At 32.9% G+C, this 22024-nt stretch overlaps 1 protein-coding gene across 1 annotated transcript in view; it reads right to left on the bottom strand.

The window, feature by feature from the left end:
* Positions 1–22024, bottom strand: part of SPAG16 (sperm associated antigen 16) — a 1250545-nt gene that overhangs the window by 328775 nt on the left and 899746 nt on the right. The window contains exon 15 of the mRNA XM_044667518.1: positions 7224–7350. Coding sequence (XP_044523453.1) covers positions 7224–7350 — 127 coding nt within the window. The remainder of the gene's footprint in view (positions 1–7223; positions 7351–22024) is intronic.

Raw genomic sequence — 22024 nt, 5'->3', positions numbered from 1 at the left:
CATTCAGAGGAAGGACTGCAGGAGAGGAAACATATAAGATAAACACTTGCTTGAATGTATGGGCTGAGGCGGACATGAATGGGAAATAGACCCTGAACAAGGACACATGTTATAACCAGCAGAAATGTGCGTTGGCCATTGGTGGGGGGCGAGCGGGGGCGGGGGGAAGGGGAAAGTAGGGGCATAAAGTATGTAAACAGGTTAAAAATGAATATTAATAAATGTCTAATTAAAAAAAAAACTTAATTGACATGCCTGAAGTCACATGGTCAATATGTCACCAAAGCAGAGCTAGATTGTTTCTTTTTCTCTTCTACCACAGCTAAGTCACCAAAATCTCCTTTACAAATTATAATAAAGTTGTAGGGGGCTGAATCAAATATTTTGAGGCATATTTATGTGTTCATATTCATTTTGCATAAACGTAGATTCAATCAATATATGCAAATATTTATGGAAAACTCCATAAAAGAAATATGATAGAATTTTAACGTTGGAAGGAATAGATTTTAAATTTGATTTTAAAGGTATCCATTCTTGGATGAGAAAATTGGGGCCCTGGTTGCTCCAGATCAAGTAAGCAGGAAAGACATGATTAACACCATTATGTCCTGTAGACCAGTTTTATTTCAACTTCTTCGTACTATCTGGTTGGAATGACTCAATGTATATTTTCTATTTGATGCAATCTCAGAAATGAGACTCAAAAGTGTTGGTTTCACTATTGTTGTTGCATTAATCCTAGAGATGACAAAACTCTACAGCTATATTATAAAATGCTCCAATTGTTTTGCTCTTGGAAAATAGACCTGACCATTAAAATAGTATATTCATATTCAATTTGTGTATTTCTGGGTTATTCAGACTTTCTGGTTTTGTTCCAACTACTTTCATAATTTGGAATTATTTATTCTAATTCTCTTTGAAAAAAATGTTCCTACAAAAATGCACAGTAGAGAAATGTGATCTTGTAATTTCTTCTCACTATGTTAAACTTGTTTTTTTCTTTTGTTACTTATTTTCCATCCTAAATAGCAAAATAATTTGTTCTTAATTTTGCTCCTTTCCTGTTTTAAACAAATTTCCATTTTATTATCCTACTTCCCTACCATTCAGTACTCTCACTACTAGTTAAAGGAAGTCAATCTAGTTTCCATGCCAAATTTAGCAACATTTTAAATTTATTTGTGAACTAATGGAATAATTATAAACAAAGGATCCTTGAGGCTATAGTCAAAAAATGAAAATATATAAATGAAGAAAAATTTACATGTGATAACTTATTACATATGGAGACAATGGAGAAGGTCAATTCAAATGAACAAAGGGTTGAACCTGGGAGTTTGGAAGAGTGGTGCTACAAGTTAGGAAGGACAGTTTTAAAACTAAAGAACTTAGCTTTTGTTCGGTTATTCAGTCATGTCTGAATCTTCATGACCCCCATGGAACATAACTATTTATGTGATTTTCTTGGCAAGGATACTGGAATGCTCTGTCATTTTCCTTTCCAAGAGATCCTTTTTTGCCATGAAGTCATAAGTGAAGTGAATTGCCCAAGGTCACACAGCTCAAAAGTGTCTGAGGTTCGATATGAACTCATGTCTTCCTAATTCTAGGTCCAGCACTGTATTCGCTGAGCCATGTAGCTGTCTCCTAATGATCTAGCTTAGTGATCTCCAAACAGTTTTGATAAAATATCTCATTAGAAAAAAAAGTACCAAGTTCATCTCCATATATTAATACAAATGTTACAAATTGTTCTTATTCCATTACCTTTTGTCTTGAAATCATTGCAAGTAATTGTTTCAAGGTAGAAGAATAATAAGGGCAGGGTAAATGTGATTAAGTTTTACATAAAGAAGTCAAGGAGAAGGATGTCTACTGCCTTGGGAAGTCAGTAGTAAACATTGGAAATGAGCAAGAGTTGAAACACAATAATAGAAGATTAGAGTTGGAAGAGACTTAAGAGTCAGTCAGCATGAATATATTAAACACCTCCTAAGTTCCAGTCACTATTAAGTGATGGGGTACAGAGAGATGCAAGGTTCTGTCCCTTGAGGAGCTCAGAGACTAATGGAAGAGAAACAGGCAAATAATTGTATATAACAAAGATAAATTGTATAAATGGAAGGTAATATAATATGGAAGGAATTGGATGGGGGGGAGCTAATGTATGGAAAGGGTGATTAAAGTCTCCTACAGAAACTGAAGTTTGATCAGAGTCCTGAACGAAGCAAGAAATCCAGGAGAAAAAGACGAAGAAGCGAGTCTTCCAGATAGAATTTTATAGACATCATAATTCTATATTTCTTCCTTAACTCCTTAAAATTTGTATTTTTTCCCCAAAATTTACAGTGCTTATCATACAAGGCTTTTCCCCCCTCTCTTCTATCTTAACTTAAAGCTGGAATGGATATTTTCCCAACAAGTTTCTATGATTTACATCTCAAACAGTAACTTTACTTTGTTCTTAAGAATAATAATTCCCTCCATTGATTGGTTCTTCTACCTTTTGTTGGTTTAAATTATTATTAAGGTAAATAAAGACCTTGTTAGCAGATAAATAGATAATTCCAGCAGACACCTAAATAATTGAAATTTCCCTTAAATACAAGATGATCCTACATCAAATTTGTGACCTATATTCAATTTTGCTATCACACCTATTTTGAAAACATAAATTTGTTCCAATGTGATTGAAATATTGGGGAACGATTTGAGTATGACAAAAATTTCATTTTTGCTTATATGTGATTTCATGAAAAACAGTAAAAATATAGCAAACTATCACATATATAGATGCACATATAGACATATGCTCAAGGATTCATTTAATTTGGATAGTTAATGAATACGTATTTTTATATATGCATATATATATAATGTCTATTTCAATTTGGGTATATATACTCTGTGTGAGTATGTGTGTACTGGACTAGGCTACTTGGGCTGTCGATACCATGTTCCAACGGAACTGGACTGGCAAAGTATATAAGGAATATATGCATATATATATATAATATGTATATATACATGCAACATAAATACACATACAAATACATATACCCTTGCATGCATATACATATGAATGTGTATAATAGATATATGTATATATTTGTATGCAGATATGGATGTATTTATGGATGTATACACACATATATATACCAAATTGAGCTGTGGTCCAGCAAGGCTGCCCTCTCATTCTAAGCCCTTGAATTTGCCAACCTAGTCTTATTGGAACCCAGGTCAACCTGAGCAATAGCCCAAGATTGCAGGTACCCTCATTATTTATTATAATATTTGTATATTGCTTAATAACTTAATGTATATAAAAAGTTGCTGCCACTTTTATTAAGTTCCTATCTTTTTTTTATGTTTCACTATTAAAGTTCTTGGGTGCTATGTTCTTAACTCCATTTTCCCTGTAAGTCCTGTGTTTGTTATTGTGCAATTTTGTATAGTACAGTGATTTTAGGAAAACATATGTTGTGTTATAGCAAGACTGACTATTTTCCAGGCACTTCAACTATTTCATCTTTCTGTCCAGATGTTCTATAATCTATTTCAATAACAATATGACTTTGCTTTCTCTGGCCAGCAATCTTTACCCAAATGCTTATCGCCACGCTTTCCCTTTCTGGTTCCTTTCTTCATATGAATATACCTAATTAATATACAGTTTTAACAGCCTCTCTCTTCTTTGCTCTCTTTGATGTACCTTTCCAGAATTATATCCTAGTCATGAGTTTTATTCTACAAATCCAATCTAATCTAATTTAATGCAATCCAATCCAATCAGCAAATATTTTTTAAAAGTATCTGTTATGAGATAGGTACTGTGTTAGGTGCTAGGAATACAAATACAAAAACAAGAGAGCCCCTACCCTAAAGGAATCTCTATTATTTTAAAAAATAATATATATTTTCCACATTTACATGTAAAAACAAGTTTTAGCATTCATTTTTTAAAGTTTTGAATGTCAAATTCTCTCCCTTCTTCCCACATTCCTACTTTAATCCCTCCTACCATTTTCATCCATGAGATGGTAAGAAATCATGTAAAACATTTTCCCACATTAGTTATTTGTGGAAAAGATCAAGGAGCCTACATTCTAATAGGATATACAATAGGTTTTCATGTTGTAAATATGTTATATTTGCACAAAATAAATATACAGTGATGAAGTGGTCCCTTGAGTGGCACCTCAAAGGAAGGAAGGGGTTTTAAATGGCATTAGTGATGATGGAGAACATGATTAAAGATATGAAAAATAGTTTGCACAAAAGCACGGAGGTGGGAAATGTGAGATGTCCAATTATATTAGTGGAAATAAAGTATGAGAGTTTGGCTGGAACAAAACAAAATAAATTAAATTAAATTATTTAAATTTAATAACATTTTAAAAATAAACATAAAAATATAATCAACATGAAAAAAACAGGTCTGAGAGAAAATATGAAGTACCTTAAATATCAAACAAGTTTATAGTTGTTCTATAGGCAATAGGGAGCTATTGGATTTGCCTGTGCAAGGGAATGACACATTTGGACCAGGTCTCCAGAAATTACAATTTGACAGCCATTTGAAGAATGGAGTACAGGGGGTGGAGATTAAATACAAAGAAAATAATTAGAAGACTTTATCAATAGAACAGATCAGAGGTGAACAGAGCCTGACATAGTGTGGTTGTGACATAAATGGAGGTAAAAATTGTCAAGACTTGACAATTGGCCAGACATGGGCAATGACAGACAGTGAAAAATTGAAGATAACACTTAGGTTGTGAACCGAGGTGTACAAAGACAAAATGAAAAATAATCCCTGACCTCAGAGAGCTTATAGACTACTGGCAGGACAAATAAACACAGACAAGTAAGTATATGCATGATAATGTGAACTAGAAGGAATGATCTCTAACAACTAAGGGAATCAGGAAATACTTGTATTGGAGAAGGCACATATGGTAATCATTGAAAGAAAGATATAAATAGGGATCCTAAGTGGTAGAGATGAGGAGAAAGTGAATTCTAGATCTGGGGATCAATCTATGCAAATACTTTCAAGCAGAATTAAAAAAGGTAAATGTAGATGATGCAGGATTTCAATATATGTAATATAGATAATAGAATTTCTTTCATCTTCTTCAACTCTAGTTATTCAGTTCCTGGCTGCATATTCTGAATATTGTAAATGAATTACAGAATATAGATTAATCAAGGAGAGAGGGAGTGTTTCAGTTGGCCCAGTATCTACATAACATTATTCTTTTCAATGAGAAAAATTTAGAAATTGGCAAATAAACTTTTTTCTTAAAGTTCTGAATATCTTCACATTAAAATTCCATAACATGACAACAAATAAAAGTAATGAAAAAGAGATGAACTCAAAAGCATGTAACTATTAAAACTGAGGCAATTTTTAGGTATATTTATGACATGTATAAAGGGCAAAGATGAATAGGAGCTACTGACTGTAAATGTTATGTAGCATGTAATAATAGATAATTTAAGTCTATATGTTATTCATTATGCCCTCTTTCTATACATATAAGTACTAATATATTTACATGCATAGACATATACATCCCTTTAATTCAGTGGGCATCATCAGTTTTTTAAAGAAACTAATCATCTTCTTCAAACTGGTAAAATGATCACAATCTGTATCTCACTTTCTAAGACTGTTCACTAATGAGTATATAAATTATTTGTTTGTTGCATTCAAAAGTCAAATTCTTTGTTAAATATGGAAGATATTTATAAAGAAATAAAAATGCTTCTACAAAGGAAAGTCATATCAGGTGGTTCTTATATCAGGTGTAACTTATACCCATACTTGTTGCATTGAAGTATCAAGAGGAACAAATACTGATGGGAGAAAGTGATTAATTTTAACCATGGGTCTACTTGTGTCTCCCGATCTGTCCATACCATGTCTTTAACTTTTTCTTTTCAAAGGGGATTTTGCTTCCCTCCTCTGATCTACTTTATTTATACATCTTTTATAAACTACCCATGAAAACAATGATATTTAGAAGAAATGTCTCATGGTATAGGGACCTTGCATTCTATATTATCTGCAACAAAATTTTTTGTCAAAAAAGTGTTACTAAATATTAAGTCATTGTAATGCTGATCCAGTATTTATAATCACATTAGTGTGCAGTTACATTAGCATTAGAGTGTATTATATCAAGTGCTATATAATCTTCATCATTAATATATTCCAGAAATTCTATTGAAAAAAGATAATTTGGACTATAAAACATTATCATTATTAAATGAATGAAAAATAGATGTCAGAAGTTAGTGACACAAAAGCTCTAATGATGTAAACAATTAAGACACACCCATAAAACTAATTAATATTTACAAAGTGTCAAAAGTAACTAACTTGCTTTAAGTACATAAAGTGGTAAAAATTGAAATTTCAAATGGATTTCAGGACAAGAAATTATATTTTAATAAAAATATGATAAACAGTAGAAAGCATTTAAATCCTGGCCTTTCAACTAGAGTTAGACCAAAGGACCTTTGCACACCTTAGAAAATCTCATTATAAGGATGGAGATTGGTTCTCAAAGCCAAGCCCATGGTGAGAAGTCACAGGAAGAGAGGTCTGCCCATCACTTCTCAGGGACTGCAAAGCCTCTAGGTTCAAGGCCTGTGGCCCAGTGAGGATTCCAATCCCATTCCATCCATTCCATATCTGACTCTGAAATCTGAGTTGTTGATGTTTGTGTCCTGTGATGGGGTGAAGGAGACCCTTAGGAAAAGCAAGTCTTTGGGATATACGTAACTCTTTTAAAAAAAGCCAAAAAATCAAATAGGCCCAGTAGAAAAAAAAACATGGACTTGAACAGCAAGAACCACAAATGTTTTTTCTAGAAACTGGGGGAAAAATCTTTCTTTATGCATCATAAGTAAACATTGTGGTAAATATTCATGGCTTCTATTTAGTATCCTATCTCATATCATTCTCACATATACATTGATACATAATCATTACAAATATAGGCATAGATATATAATGATTCCATACATGCACATTGTATGTGTATATATATATACATATATATATATATAGTCATACAACAAAGATTATATGAATTTAGAGGGGCTGAAACTGGAATATAACTGGAATATGAACTAGAATAAAAAATTCTTCAAAATCAAATCCTTAAATCTCAAACTTCATATTAAAGGCAGAGAAAAGATCCTACCTGATGAATCAAAGGCCACTTCATTGCCCGGGCTTGGGCCTATGTCAATAGACACCATTGGTAGAAGTTTTCGAAAGTCCCATATTTTTGTCACACCACAAGTGTCACAGGAAGCAATCATGTGGCCCTGAAAAGCATTAAAAAATAAATGGAAGTTTTCCACTGTAAATCAGAAACAAATTATACTATTATGAGTCATGTTTTATTTATACTGTACACTAATTTTCAGAAAAGACTACAGTGGCCTTGGCTAAGTCACTAACCTCCCTAGGCCTTAGTTTCCTCACTTTTAAAATGAGCATGCTGGATCCGATGGCTTCTGAAATTCTTTCCAGCTTAAGAACCATGATGCATGGCCACAATATCCCTAGTATCTAAAAACAACAAATTCAGTTTACTTTGTCTTAAATTTCCAACACTTAGAAAATTATATTGTTTCAGGAGACAATTTCTCAACAGATTGAGTTTTAGGAGAAAGCTTCCCCACCCCTGCCACTTTTGATTATTCTAGAAAGTATTCACAAAAATTTTTTTTGAGTCAGAATTCATGAAAATAAGCACCATTTAAAAAATGTAGGTTAAATGTTTGTCTTCTTGTCAAACTCATGACAGTTTCTCTGGTTCCTGACGATGTCAGTCTTTAAGCCTGCTACTGACAATTTTAGAAGGGGTAGATGATTCAGACAGTACAGACTCACCATGGAGGAGCTGACAGACCAGAAAAAAGACAGAGACAGAAAGATATAAATCTATGCAGAGAGGTGGCACACACTTGAACAGCTCCAACTTGAAAGAGAAGTACTTGAAAAGGCCACAAAACTGTGGAAATGGGAAGGACAAAAGGGGGTGGGTTGTAACTACACAAATATGTTTACTAATGTGACAAGCTGAGTGGATCCAGGTGAGAGTAATGATGAAACAACTATCATTTATTTTTAAATTCTGTTACTGTTGTCACTGGCAAAGCAATGGCCTTGTCACCAATCTAATAAACGCAATGCTTAACCTTTTTATGACTTAAAAGGAACACGGAGAACTTGGATCATCTTCAAGTATATGAGCAGGTATTATAATGATACTGAGGAGGTGTTCTCTACAGTCAGAAAGCACGGAAAAGACGAATGGCAAACTATGGCAGAGAAAATCTGGGTTAGAAATTAAAAAAAAATCTTTCAAATCTAAGGATTACAAAAACCTACAAAACCAGTGGAAATGTGCGTCGGCCATGGGTGGGGGGAGTGCGGGGGGTGAAGGGGAAAGTAGGAGCATGAATCATGTAACCATGTTAAAAATGAATATTAATAAATGTTTAAATTAAAAAAAAAACCTAGGGGAAAAGTTTAAGAGAAGCTGCTTTTTGAACCGTGGGAGTAGGGAGGTGGCAGCAGCTATAATGAGTATATCAGCTTCTTCCCCACACAGAGACTACGTACGTACCTGAAGTAAGTAAAGGTAATTATCGCTAGAATTTCTGGGCCAGTGTTTCCAAACCCATCCTTATGCTGTAGATACAGAGATTTTCTTGATAGCAGAGTGAACACAAAAGAACCATATTAGGCTTAGTTGTGGCAAAACTGTACCTGGAATGACATTCCTGGGTGGTTTACCCCATATATCTATATATTTTTCCTATGTTTTCTATGCCTTGGGAGAGATAGATGGAATGTGGCAAGCTGCCTAAGGTCCAAGGTACAAAATACCTTGAAGGAAAGGGTAATCATTATTGTCTTGAGATCATTGACAACTATGTTCTTGACACATGTTTAGTGACTTCCCTGCCAATCAAAAAATAGGAAACTCCAGGATTCTGGAGTCTATCTGCCCCACAACCATAGTGTCTAATAGAAGTTATTTATAGGTTGAATGAGAAAATGAAAGAATTTCAAAAGGTGGTTTCTTGAATGAGGGGTGAAGCAGGACTTCCATCAATGCCGCAGGGTGAGATGGCATTGCCACTGACTAAATCTGACATTCTTTTTTCATGCTTCATTTGAGAGGTTTTAGGAACTAACTGACCTAGCTTCAAACATTTTCAGTGAAGTAGCCTGTATGTTTGGTAAATTGTGGCAATGAGGTATGAGATCAACTGGATAAATCAGTTAGTTCTAATGGAGGGAGAAAGTCCTTTCTTGAGGCATTGCAAGAATTTTCACTATTTGTCTTATAACTTTTTTATACTTCAGAATGTTATGAAGAATTTTGATTATTAAAGAATTGAATAGTCCCTGAGAACAATTAACTGCATTTCAACTGTTCTATCATAAGGCAGTACCCAGAGGAAAATATAGGAATACAAGTCCTTAGGGATATGTTCTTAACCTCAGGTTTATGAATTTAAGAAAATATAATAACTTTTTAAAAAACTCTTACATTCTAACTTTGAATTAATTAATGCTATACTGGTTCTAAGATATAAGAGCAATAAGGGCCAGGTAATGGGGACTAAATGACTTACCAAGGGTCACACAGCTAGGAAGTGTCTGAGGTTAGATTTAAATTCAGTATGTCCCATATACAGACCTGGCTCACTATCTACTGAGCCACCTAGCTTGGCCCTCGAAAAGTGCATTTCAGTATCATCACTTTCCTTTTTAATCATATGTAGTCTATTTTTGTTCACCTCAAACATTCTGAAGAGAGGTCTTTAAGCTTCACCAGACCAAAACAATTGTACTGGATGATTATTTCCTTTTAAAGAACTTTCTTCATACTATTCTGCTTATAATATAAATGTATGATCTCCAAATTTAATTTACATATTTATGCAACATATATTTTTTCATAACATGAAAAGCAAAAATTTTTAATCTATATCTTGGACTCAAGAAATTGGCCCTCAGAGAATAATAATCTGCTATATTAGTTCAAATATGAGAATAACCACAAAAATAATCTTTGAGAAATATAGATCATTTTTCCTTTAAAGGAAATTTCCTTTGAAATGTTTCAGGGAGAGAGAGAGAGTTGATTTAAATGTTAAGGAATTAGTATAGTGTTTGCATGTGAATGTTAACTACATGCTACTTGATGAGAACTTAAAATGGTGATAATGATAATTGATTATAAAGATAGTGCTTTACATTTGTATAGCATTTTGCATTTCTCAGAATGCTTTTAGATGCATCATTTCATTTGATCCTTTTGGCAGTCCTATTAAAATAGTCCAGAAAAGTATTATGATCCCCATTTTACAGGTAAGGGAATTGGGGTTTGGAGAGACTAAGTTAAATGTCTAAAGATACTTCCTCTGAAATGATTGTAATCTAAATATAAGTCAAAGTTTTTGCCCCGGCACATATCATGCTGTACTACATATTTTAGAATTCTTGAATTCTTACTGTAGCTGGAAAAGAATTGTCTTTAGGAACTTAGTGACCTTAAAAAAAAGAAAAGAAAAAAGAATCTTGGTGGCCTTGAGTTCGTCACAATCTCTAGGTCTCAGGTTTGTCTATAAAATGAGGGGGTTGGATTAGATGAACTTTAAGATTCCATTTAGCTTTAACATTCTATGAGACTGTGCAAAAAGGAAAAAAATCACAACAACCTTGTGGGGTCATCAAGCAAATGGCAGAGGTATTAAAACCTAGAAATTTCAATTGCTTTCAATATATGAAGGTAATGACCTGCAACTCAGTATTAAGGTATAACTATAATGAAAATGTTTAGGCTCATTAGAAGGAATATTAGCATTTCCAAACATTTTTAGTATTGATGCATTAAAGAGAATCCCTCAGGCTGGATCTGAATAGCATGAAAGGACCAAACACATCCTTCCACACCTGAGAACTGATGGAAGTATCCTAGACACCCATCTGCAGTGAGTAGATAAAAGAGCTAGGTTCAATGAGTGAGAGAATCAGAATAAGGAGAATGTCCAGGGAACACATGATCTCTTTAGCTAGGGGATATTGGGGCAACGCATAGAGGAGTTTCAGAAACCTCAGCATTCCCTGGGGGTGTTGTTTACCAAGTACCAAATGGCAAGTGATTATGCTCTATGAGGATGGGTCTGGGCTGTGACAAAAGTGAGTCAGAGATGTTTGTTATGGCCCTTATATATTTTAAAATAAGATTTTAAATTTCACATTTTCCAAATAACTCTTTTTAGAGTAATATTTTAAAAGTGGGTTAAAAGTCATGGATATACAAAATAAAAGGGTACAATTTTCATAAAATCTTAATTTTGGACAACAAGGCGCTAGAGAGGCTATTAAATCCTACTCCTTTATTTTAAATAAAAGAAAATTGAGGCCAAAAAAGGTTGTGATTATGTCTAAGACCACATATATATGTGAATAAAAGATTCAGAATCTGAACCTAGGTCCTAGGATGTAAGGTCATGTTTCTTCTAACTGGACCATTCTGACTTTCAATGTATGCTAAATGAGACAACGGACTTAAAACATTTTGTGATTAATAAAATTTCATGTAAATGTCAGCTATCCGTCATCCTTCTCTATCATCTTCCTTTCTTATTTTCTAATCTGTTTGATTACATCTCTTTCAAAGTCACTCTTATGGAATGAAGCTGTTATCTAAAGTCTATAGCTTTACAACTTTCTGAGAAACAAGGAAAAGTAATAAAGTAATAATCTTTTCCAGAAGTGAGATCACTTGAAGAGAAGGCTGTGAAGCTCACACTATTAACAGGCTTCAATAAAAAAAGGCGAGCTTCTATCCTCTGCCAAGATGAATAAATGGTCACAAAAGATGTTTGACTATTATTATATGTCCAGTTGACCTTAATCAAAATTGTGCAGAGTTCCTGTTCCAAGCCACTTCCTCAAAAATGTCTTTATCTTATTCCCTAGGATGCTTCCTTTAAGTGATGGCTTCATCAATTACATCTATTTTTCTATGCTATATTACTATTGATATGATACGACTGGTCAAAATCAAAAGGGTTTTGTAAAATTGGAATATTTGTTCTGATCTTTTGTTAGTAGGAAGTATTGTGTGGCCCAGTTATCCTATCCTTATATAGGAAATAGTCTTTTTTAGGGGAATTTAAAGATGGAGAATTTAAATGATAGGTTACAACAATTATTTCAATGTAAATGGAAAAATAAAACCCCAAACTGAATATCAGAATTATAATGATTTGAGAAGAGATGAAAAATATATCTTCCTCCTTTCTTTGCAGAGATGGGAGACAAGTGGTACAAATAATTGCATATACAGTAAAACTCAGGAGGTATGTTGTTTGGTTCTATTGAATTATCTTTTTTCCTTTTCTTTTTTATTATTTATTACAGGAGAGGTATATGTGAGTGGAAAATGGGAGGAATATATTTGAAATATATATATATATATATATATATATATATAGAGAGAGAGAGAGAGAGAGAGAGAGACAGAGAGACAGAGAGACAGAGAGACAGAGAGACACAGAGACACAGAGACACAGAGAGAAAGTTGTTTAAATCCTCCATTAAAATAAACAAATGCCTCAATGTGATGTTGACATAACTTTGAAAGTTTGAGTTCTGGAAAATAATACCAGAAAAGAGCTCAGTTTTTGCAAGTCTAACATGGACAGAAAGGCTTCAAATATGGTTTAGGTGATGAACTATATGCCTATCCTTTGAAGACAAGCCTAGATGTATTAAGAAATGTTTATCACTAAAAAGTTAGCTGTAGGTGTCAAAACACTAGTTATTAATGCCTCTTCACGCCCACTGCAACTAGAACCAGATGAAAAGGTGATTGAGGAATATTAAAGAAAGCAAATAAAAGACAATAAATCATAGATAAGATTCATTATGTCTGACTCTGTGTGACCTCATTTTGGAGTTTTCTTGGCAAAGATATTAGAGCAGTTTGCCATTCCTTTATCCAGCTCATTTTACAGAAGAACTAGGGCAAACGGGGGTAAATGACTTGTCTAAGAGTTACACAGCTAGTAAGTATCTAAGGATAGATTCAAACTCATGAAAATATATGTCTTCCTGATTCCAAGCCAGTGCTCTACTATGCCACTTAGCTGCCTATACAATAAAATATACATAATGTTAATATGTAATTTTCTAAGTGAATATATATATATATATACATATATATATATATAGCATGCCAGGATCTTTAATGTATAGGTTGCTGGTCTCTGGTTCTGTTTGAATTTGTCATCACTAATTCAGGGGCATAGAGTGTTTATAATCTCTGTTAGTGGATAGAGTACGCATAAAGATAAATTTATAAATCCTAATAAGTGTTAACATATGCCCATTTGGGAAGGAACTCCATAATAACCCCTTTTTCTCTCTCTTCTTCCCAAATGTCTTAGGTACTATATAACAGAATTGGAATGAATTCACACTACTGGGCTTGGGTTAAAATGAGATCAACCTTAGATGATGAACCAAAAAGCACTATTCATTGAGTCAATGTGTTATTAGCATTTTATTAGGGCACAAAAGACTTTGAGGTTAGCAAGACTGATCTAAAGCATATGGGGTTTATGTAGTCTAGAAAAAGAGAATGGTTACATATGTGCCAGGGATTCCAGTCAGAGGGATTATATACCATCTATTGTCTATAAAGTGCTATGTAAGTCTTTTCAGAAAATGTGGTGTGGGAAAGAGAGATACCAAGTGATAGTCCATATCTTTAAGGAATTTATAACTCAGTATAGAGACAGAATATATGATAAATTCAGAATAATGAAACAGGGGAACATATCAATTGATATATGGCAATCTACACAAAATGTGAAGTAATGAGATTGATGCAATGCAGAGAATTGAGTATATTGAGTAGAGGATAGTTGCACTGAAAAAAAAAGTGTTTAAAAGTCATTGCAGTTTGCATATGGAGTTACTACATAAAAAGGCAACATAGAAGAATGGATGAAATTTTGGACTCAGGAAATCCTGCCTCCAATACTTGTTAGCTATGAAACTGGAGTACCTTATTCTCAATAAACTTTGCCTTTCCCCTATTCAATTTGACATTAATAATATCAGGAATGTTTTCTTCCTGGGAGTGTGAAGCTCAAATGAAATAATTTTTAGAAAGTCTTAAAACATTATATATTATAACATATATTATACATATCCAGTTATACTTGTTGGGCCAACACTTATGAAGATGAATTAGATACAGGGTTCTTAATTTGGGGTCTATAAACTTTAAAAATGTTTTAATAACTACTTCAGTATAATTGATTTTCTTTGTAAACTTAGGTATTTTGTTCTCTACATTTAAAACTACATTTTGGAGATGTACAGACTTCACCAGATGGCCAAAGGGTCTATGACACAAACATGTCCAGAAGCTCTAATTTATAAGGTTATATCCATTTATCAGTTCTCCAATAATGAAGTAATGAAGGATGGGAATAAGACTGAATAATTATCTGGAAATGAATATAAAATTATATTGAAAGTTATTGAGCCAGGTTAGAAATTGTTTGCTGGTGACAATTCTTTTCACCATCTAGAACTGTAGTCAAAATTCCTAGGGAGTGAGGATTAACTCTCATTAGGTTCTTACTATTTACTGCCTTGTATTGGTAATGCTTGTGTTATAGGTATATGTTATCTCACCAGCTAGACTGAGTGTGTATTAGCCCCATGAAAGTTTCTAACTACAACAAAACACACCTTCCTCATCTCTGCTTACTCAGTATCTAAAAACAGTGTCTACGACACAGGAGATACTCAACAAATATTTATAGATTGATTGATTTCCTAGGTACATGCAAACAAGTGGGGTAAGCATAGGTTGGTCTAACTTTGTTTCAAGCTCAGTCTGGTGCCCAGACAGTGAACTTATGCAAGTTAAAAGAAGTGGGCCCAACAGAGCACTTGAAAACCTTTGTATTATAAGGGCAATTCTTATAACTATGTTTTATTCAAGGAGAAATGGAAATTACTAGCATGGTGTGAGAAACTAATGCATTCTGCCTCTGGCACTAAGCCTCTTCTAAAAGCTCTAAAGATATATTTTGTAATTCTCATGTGAGTTTCCTTCATTTTCATTCTCATTATTGGTATTAATTCAGATATTCATATGTGAGATCTTTGTCTTTGCACTGGTGTTTCCTTCTGATATGCTTGGTAATATTATAGCATACTTTTTTGTGACATAGGTGAGAGAAACTTATTATAATGCCAAATCAGGAGATTCTGATTTCTGGAATATGAATGAATAAGGCAAAGAGATTTACAGTTAAAACTATAGCTTTGAATCCAATATCTGAAAAGTGAACCTGTGTTGAATTGGTTTTGTCTGTGCATCCCTGTTTACTTCAATGGAGAAATTTCAATTCTGTTGCTGGTCCTAATAGTAAATATTGAATCACATAGCCTCTTTTACATTTCAAAGAGATCAGATGCTATAAATTGGTTCTTCTCCTTTCCCTGGTCTCAATTCTTCTCTGTTCTCTTCCTTGGTGATTTCATCACTTTTATGTATTCAACTCTTGCCTGTATATTGTCACATTATACCTTTCTTCACTAGCTCTAGGTCTCATAACCCTTTCTTTGAACTGTCCTTTCTCCCAACTTCCTTCTTCCTATAAATCTTGTTACTGTCCTTTCAATTACCAGACTCCTTTGAATCTTTTCTCCTTTGTCTGAAAACATTGAATCAATAGCTAAATTCTATTGATTTTACCTTTGTAATGCTTCTCCCATTTGTTTCTCCTTTCCATTCCTGGTGCCAACACTTTAGTTCAGAACCTCCATTACTCTTTGCTAGAGCTACTGCAATATTCTTCTAATTGATGTTCCATCATATCTCTCTGTGTGTCCTTCTCCAATCCATCTTACATACACTCTTAAGAATAATATTCCTAAAGCAAAGTGCTGATCTGATCACTTTCCTAACCCCAAAGCCTTTAATAATTTCTCATTGTCTATACTAGGATAGTAAAATTCCATAGTAAGAAATTAAAAATCCTCTGGGGGTAGACACTTACTTCTGTATTATGTTTCATCATTTCCCTCTTAATCTTATACACAAAATGAATTTGAATTGTTTGATTTCCAAGCCAAATTGGAATAGTCTCCATTCCTGTATATACTATATAATTTTCTACTTCTATATTCTTACGTATTATCTTCCTTCTACCTAAAAATGCCATTTCCACCATTTTCATCTATTGACATTCCATCACCCATCACTTTCCCTTTGAACATAAGGTCCCACATGTAAAATGAATAATTTTGAGGACACTACTAACATAGCAATGATTAGAAGAAAAGTGGTAAGTACAGTAAAAAATTACAAACAATTTCTTGGAAAAGAGGTCTCATATCTAAAATATACAGAGACCTTTTGTTAGAAATATAAGAACATTAGCCATTTCCAATTGAAAAAATGGTCTAAAGATTTGATTTTAAAGTTTTTGGATGAATAAATCAACATTATGTTTAACTATGACAAAAATGCTCTAAAACATCATTGATTAGAGAAATGTAAATGAAAGCAACTCTGAGATATCATCTCACACCTATTAGATTGACTACAATGATAAAAGGGTCAAATGACATATGCTAGAAGGGATATGGGAAAATGATTTCACTATTTGTGAAACTGTGAAATTATCCAACATTTTGGAGAGCAATCAAATTATGCTCAAAGAATAAAAGAACTATCACCATTAGGTTTATTTTCTAAGGTGATCAGGAAAAAAGGAAAAGTACCTATAAGTTCTAAAATATTTATAGTATGTCTTGGTGATGGCAAAGAATTGGAAACTGAAGGGATGCTCATCAATTGAGAAATGGCTAAAAAGGCTGTGACATATGATTTTGATGGAATACTCTTGTGCCATAAGAAATGATGAGCAGGCTAATTATGGAAAAACATGAAAAGAATTACATGAATTAAGAAGAATGAAAAATGATAAAAACCAATATAACTTTATATACAACAATATAGATAATGTTTGAAGGATGAATTGTGTATGTCCACCTCTAGAGAAAGAACTGATAATTAGAAATAAGCAAGAAATCATTTTATATAAGCATATACCTTTTTGACAAATGATGCCTTCTCTAATTGGAGGAAGGGAGAGAAGGAGAGAGTTAATTGAGTATTTTAATGTAACAAATGAATAATTTTTTAAATGATGGGGTTGAACTAGAAGCTCTTTGAGGTCCCTTCCAGCTCTTAATCTATGTTCCTCTGAAACATATATTAAAAAGCTAGGTCAGTGGTTCCCAAACATTTTTGGCCTACCTCCCCCTTTCCAGAAAAAAATATTACTTAGCCCTCTGGAAATTAATTTTTAAAAATTTTAATAGCAATTAATAGGAAAGATAAATACACCTGTGGCCATCACCACTTTCCTGGATTGCTGTAGCACCCACCAGGGTGTGGTAGCGCCCACTTTGGGAATCACTGAGCTACGTGGTGCAGTAGATAAAATGCTGGGCATGGAATTGGGAAGACTCAAGTTGAAATCCTGTCTCAGATATTTATGAGCTAGACAAATAATTTAACTTCCCTTGGCCTTAGTTTCCTCATATGTGAAATGAGGAGGTAGGAGTTGCCTTTTAAGGCCTATCCCAAATCTATATCTATGACCATTGAGGATCTTACCCTCATTGCTGATAGTAAAGTTATTCCTGAACTGTCTATAGACAATTAGGACACTTAGTTACTAGAATAAATATCAAAATTAACATGAAAGTAGAAGAAATAAGAATATATGCAATTGATAAACTCTAACCTGGCCTACTTAGGGAAGGTATTGATTCCAAAAGATCAGAAACAGTTTGAAAAAAAGCATCTACCCTGATTATAATAATAATATCATAACAAAATTTTAACTGGCATAAATCATCTGCTTAAATGAATACACTAAAAGAACCTTAAGACTATCTTGGCAAGTGAGCTGTTTGTTGGCTGAGTGGTAAAAAGTGATGCCAAAAGTGATAGATTTAAAATAGGAACTTGGTTCAAAAGTATTAAAAAGATGGTGGAACATACAAAATCAAATATTTCTTGCAACTTAGTATTCATTAAAGACACAGATCCTGACTATTGTGGAAAGGATGTGCTATTTGATTTAAAAAAACTCCTGGGAAAATTATCAAATATAAATGGTCTCACCAGAAATAAAAGAGAGAATGGGAGTGGGAGACAGAAATTACCTTTAGGGGCTATATATAGAAGAAAATTCGATGCCATACAAGAGATGGAAAGAATCATAGAAAACAAAATGGATAATTTTGATGACATAAAATTAAAACGATTTTTGCACAAATCCTACAAAGCTTATATCAAAAAGGAAACAACAGAGAATAAACTCCCTTTGCAACAAGTTTTGTTTTTCTGACAAAGATCTCAATATCAAGATATATGAGTTTAATAGCTTAAAACTAAACTTGAGCTTTTTGAGCACCCTGTTTAAAGAAACTGTACACACATACACACATTTAAGTGTTTATACATATCTTTTTTAATCAAAAGAGAAGTAGAAGAGGAGGATAAGAGGAAAGGGGGATGATAAAAGTGATCATGAGTAAAGGAAGGCAGTAATCAGAACCAAAACAGACTTTAGAGGAATACCAGGATAAAAAGAGAGATAGAGATAAATAGAAAATAATATGTGGAGGGAAATGTACAATTAATATTTATAACTGTGAATGTAAATAGGATAATTCACTTATAAAACAGAAATGGAAAGTAAAAAGGATTAGAAACCAAAATCCAACAATATATTGATTACAAGAAAAATACTTGAAAAAGAGAGCCACCAAGAGAGTTAAAATAAAGGGCAGGAGCAGAATTTACTATGTTATAGCTGAAGTAAAAAAACTAAACTAAAAAACAACAAAAGAAATCATGATCTCACATAAAAAAACAAAAGGAAAAATAAACTTAATCAAAATAGATAAGTAAAGAAACTATTTTTTAAAAAGGTAACAAAGACAATGAAATAAAATCAATAATATTTAACATGTTAAAATTAAAATGGGTAAAATATAAACATTCTCATTAGTTTAACACAATAATAATAAATCCCTTGTGTATCAACATAAATAACATTTTATGACAATTATTTTCTAAAAAAATTTGTTTAAACCATGACATTACCATTTGACAAATTTCTTCTGGCTTAATAAAAGAGAACAGGATTCTCAAATCCGGTTCTTCATTCAGAATGCTATGATATTGTTATGATTGAAGTATTTGAAAACCGCTTGGTCACATACAGTTACGTAGCTAAAAAAGGAGCATTTTAATTGCCTTTTCAAATAATTGTAATTATTCTTATTTGATGATAAAATAAAACAAGTGGTTTCTTAAAGATTAGTTGTAATGTGTCAGTTATCTTTTCTTAGTTGCATTAAAATCCATTGGTCTATTCTGCACTTTGAATGGATATTTTACTCATGTGTGGTTTTGTAACATAATGTAATGGTCATTTGGAACTATTGGTTCATTGAGTTAAGCAGATCTTTCAAATGTTAACCTAAATCATTATACAATATTAAAATTCATTAATATAATCACCAATATAATAAGAAAAGCCTTTTCATATTAGAAAGATGTCAGATTCACAGTGGCATTTACAAGTTTCCTAATTTTTACTTAAAAGCTTGAATTTTATCACTGGCAACAAATATTGTCAGCTGTTTTTCTTGAAGTGACAGGCTCACTTCACTCATTTTTTGAAAAAAAAAAGTCTTCCAAATAATCAAGTCTGAATAACCACAGTTTTGTCAATCATTCCTTCAATATAAAAAATTGGAAAAAGGTAAAATTAAAGGATGATTGTTAACAGCATTGTAAGGATTTTCAGAATTCAAAATGTAATAGGATGGCAAGGGAAAATATGGACTATGGAAGAATATGTAGTTAGAAATTGAAGGGAAAATTTTTTCCTTTAATCAATTTGCAACAAAGTCCCTGTTAGTCAACATGGAATACGGTGCTGATCAGGTACCCAAGAGCTAAGCTGAATGCATATTCTGCATCAATGTACATGTTTCATCTCAAGATAAGATGTCAGAAGTTAAGGTATACCCAGTTTGTGGCCTGTCTTTTGTTCAGTTCCCAATCTATAATATTTCAGAATAGGACCCCAGAGAAGTCTAGGTGTGGGTTCACAAATTCTGGGTTTGAGACAATTTCAAGTTCCACTGTAGGGAGGGAGTCAGATTCCACAGTCAATAGAGGTTATACTTTGTAGCCTTAAATGAAATGATTACTCTTATGAGATCACAGATCCAGTGTATGAGTTACCTTTTTATTTGTTTATATAAGTAGCATTAAAAATACACTTTTATATGCCAACTGCATTTAGTAGTTCAGCTTCCTTGGGAAGACATCATAATGGATTTCCTTGCTTGAAAATGTATTGGATCCTACATGCTAACTACAACAACTTCTAACCCGCCTTATATGGCCCTTTGAACTCTATCACTGATCTTTCATATTCAAACTGCTCTGTTTCATCCCTTTATGAAATATCCTGCTTCCTCCTCTCCACTATTCTATTTGTCTCTGGTCATTAAAATCTCAGTTGGGAGCTTTGCCCATAACCTCTGAAAGTAAGTTACAGCCTTGTTACAGTGTAATGATAATAAAACTATTACTTTTTTTGCATATAAAGATATCATCGGGTCTGACTAATTCATAAACCTTAGGAGATGAATAAAATATAAGAGAGTAGCCCCTGATGATGCACTTTAGGAATTATTATAGATAAATCCCTAGATATTTTATTTTAGTATTTTTGGAATACATATATATTGTTCTTCCCTTCCATCACTCCCACATTGAAAGGACAGCTCATTATATTTTTCCTCAACACGTATTCCACATGTTCTGTCTTGCTCTGTAAAACACAGGGGATCTTTCTCCTCTGATAAGTAAGACATTCCTCATGGGATTTGAAGAGAGCAGCATGGTATCAACTTGGAGCAGTTTTTGCATAAATTTGCATAAGATGTCTAAGCTCACTGAACTTGAAGAGAAAAAAAAACTACCATAGTTGGGACTCTACTTGAAGCAGGATGCTAAGAATGTCAATTTTAATGATATGAGCACTTAAAATAACCAATCTGTTTTCCTTTTAAATTATGAATTTAGTCCCTTTATATTTCAAGACCAATAAAAAGGAATGAGGTGGAGACTCAGCATAAGCATGACTGAAGGTCAGATGGTTGGCATGGAAATAAGGAACTGAGGATGCTTAGCTTCTCATGTTACACTTATGTGTTGAACTTTTCAAAATCACTTAAAAACCTCCACCCTTTCCTTCACTGATTAAAGATAATGTCTTGTAACTCACTCATCTTTTGAAGAACCAAATTAGATTTCTAAAGCACTTAGAAAACCTAATTTCTAAAGTTATAGATATATGAAAAGTAGCCATTTTTTTGGAAATTTCCAGAATTAAAATTGATGTTCTCTTGCATAATAAAAATATTCTTTTTGTGCTCAAAGATCATTACTGAAAATGTGGCATGTGTAGATCCATTAAATATATCTTATTTAATGTTGAAGTAACCTAAGGTGTTATTCTATTTGTCCATAATTTATTTAAATGTGGTCAATTATTACTGAACAATAACTATTTATATGGTTGCCATTTTATGTTATTTATTGATTAATATGATATTTACTGTAATAACATCACAATGATAAATTGTGCTGAATTTATTTGATATTAGTGTAATATCAATTCCATAAATTCTGGATATAATCACAAGTCACAAGAAGACAATTTATGAACAAGGCTAGGTCACCATTGTGCATATTTCATAAACATGCTTTGGTTGTTGCCATATTAAAGAGGGGAGAGAATTTCAATTTTTTTTATTTTTACAAATTGTAGGAAA

Source organism: Gracilinanus agilis, chromosome 3 (assembly GCF_016433145.1).
Source record: "Gracilinanus agilis isolate LMUSP501 chromosome 3, AgileGrace, whole genome shotgun sequence".
Taxonomy (NCBI): Eukaryota; Metazoa; Chordata; class Mammalia; order Didelphimorphia; family Didelphidae; genus Gracilinanus; species Gracilinanus agilis.
The sequence above is the reverse complement of the archived record's forward strand: the minus strand, read 5'-3'. Positions and strand labels throughout refer to the sequence as shown.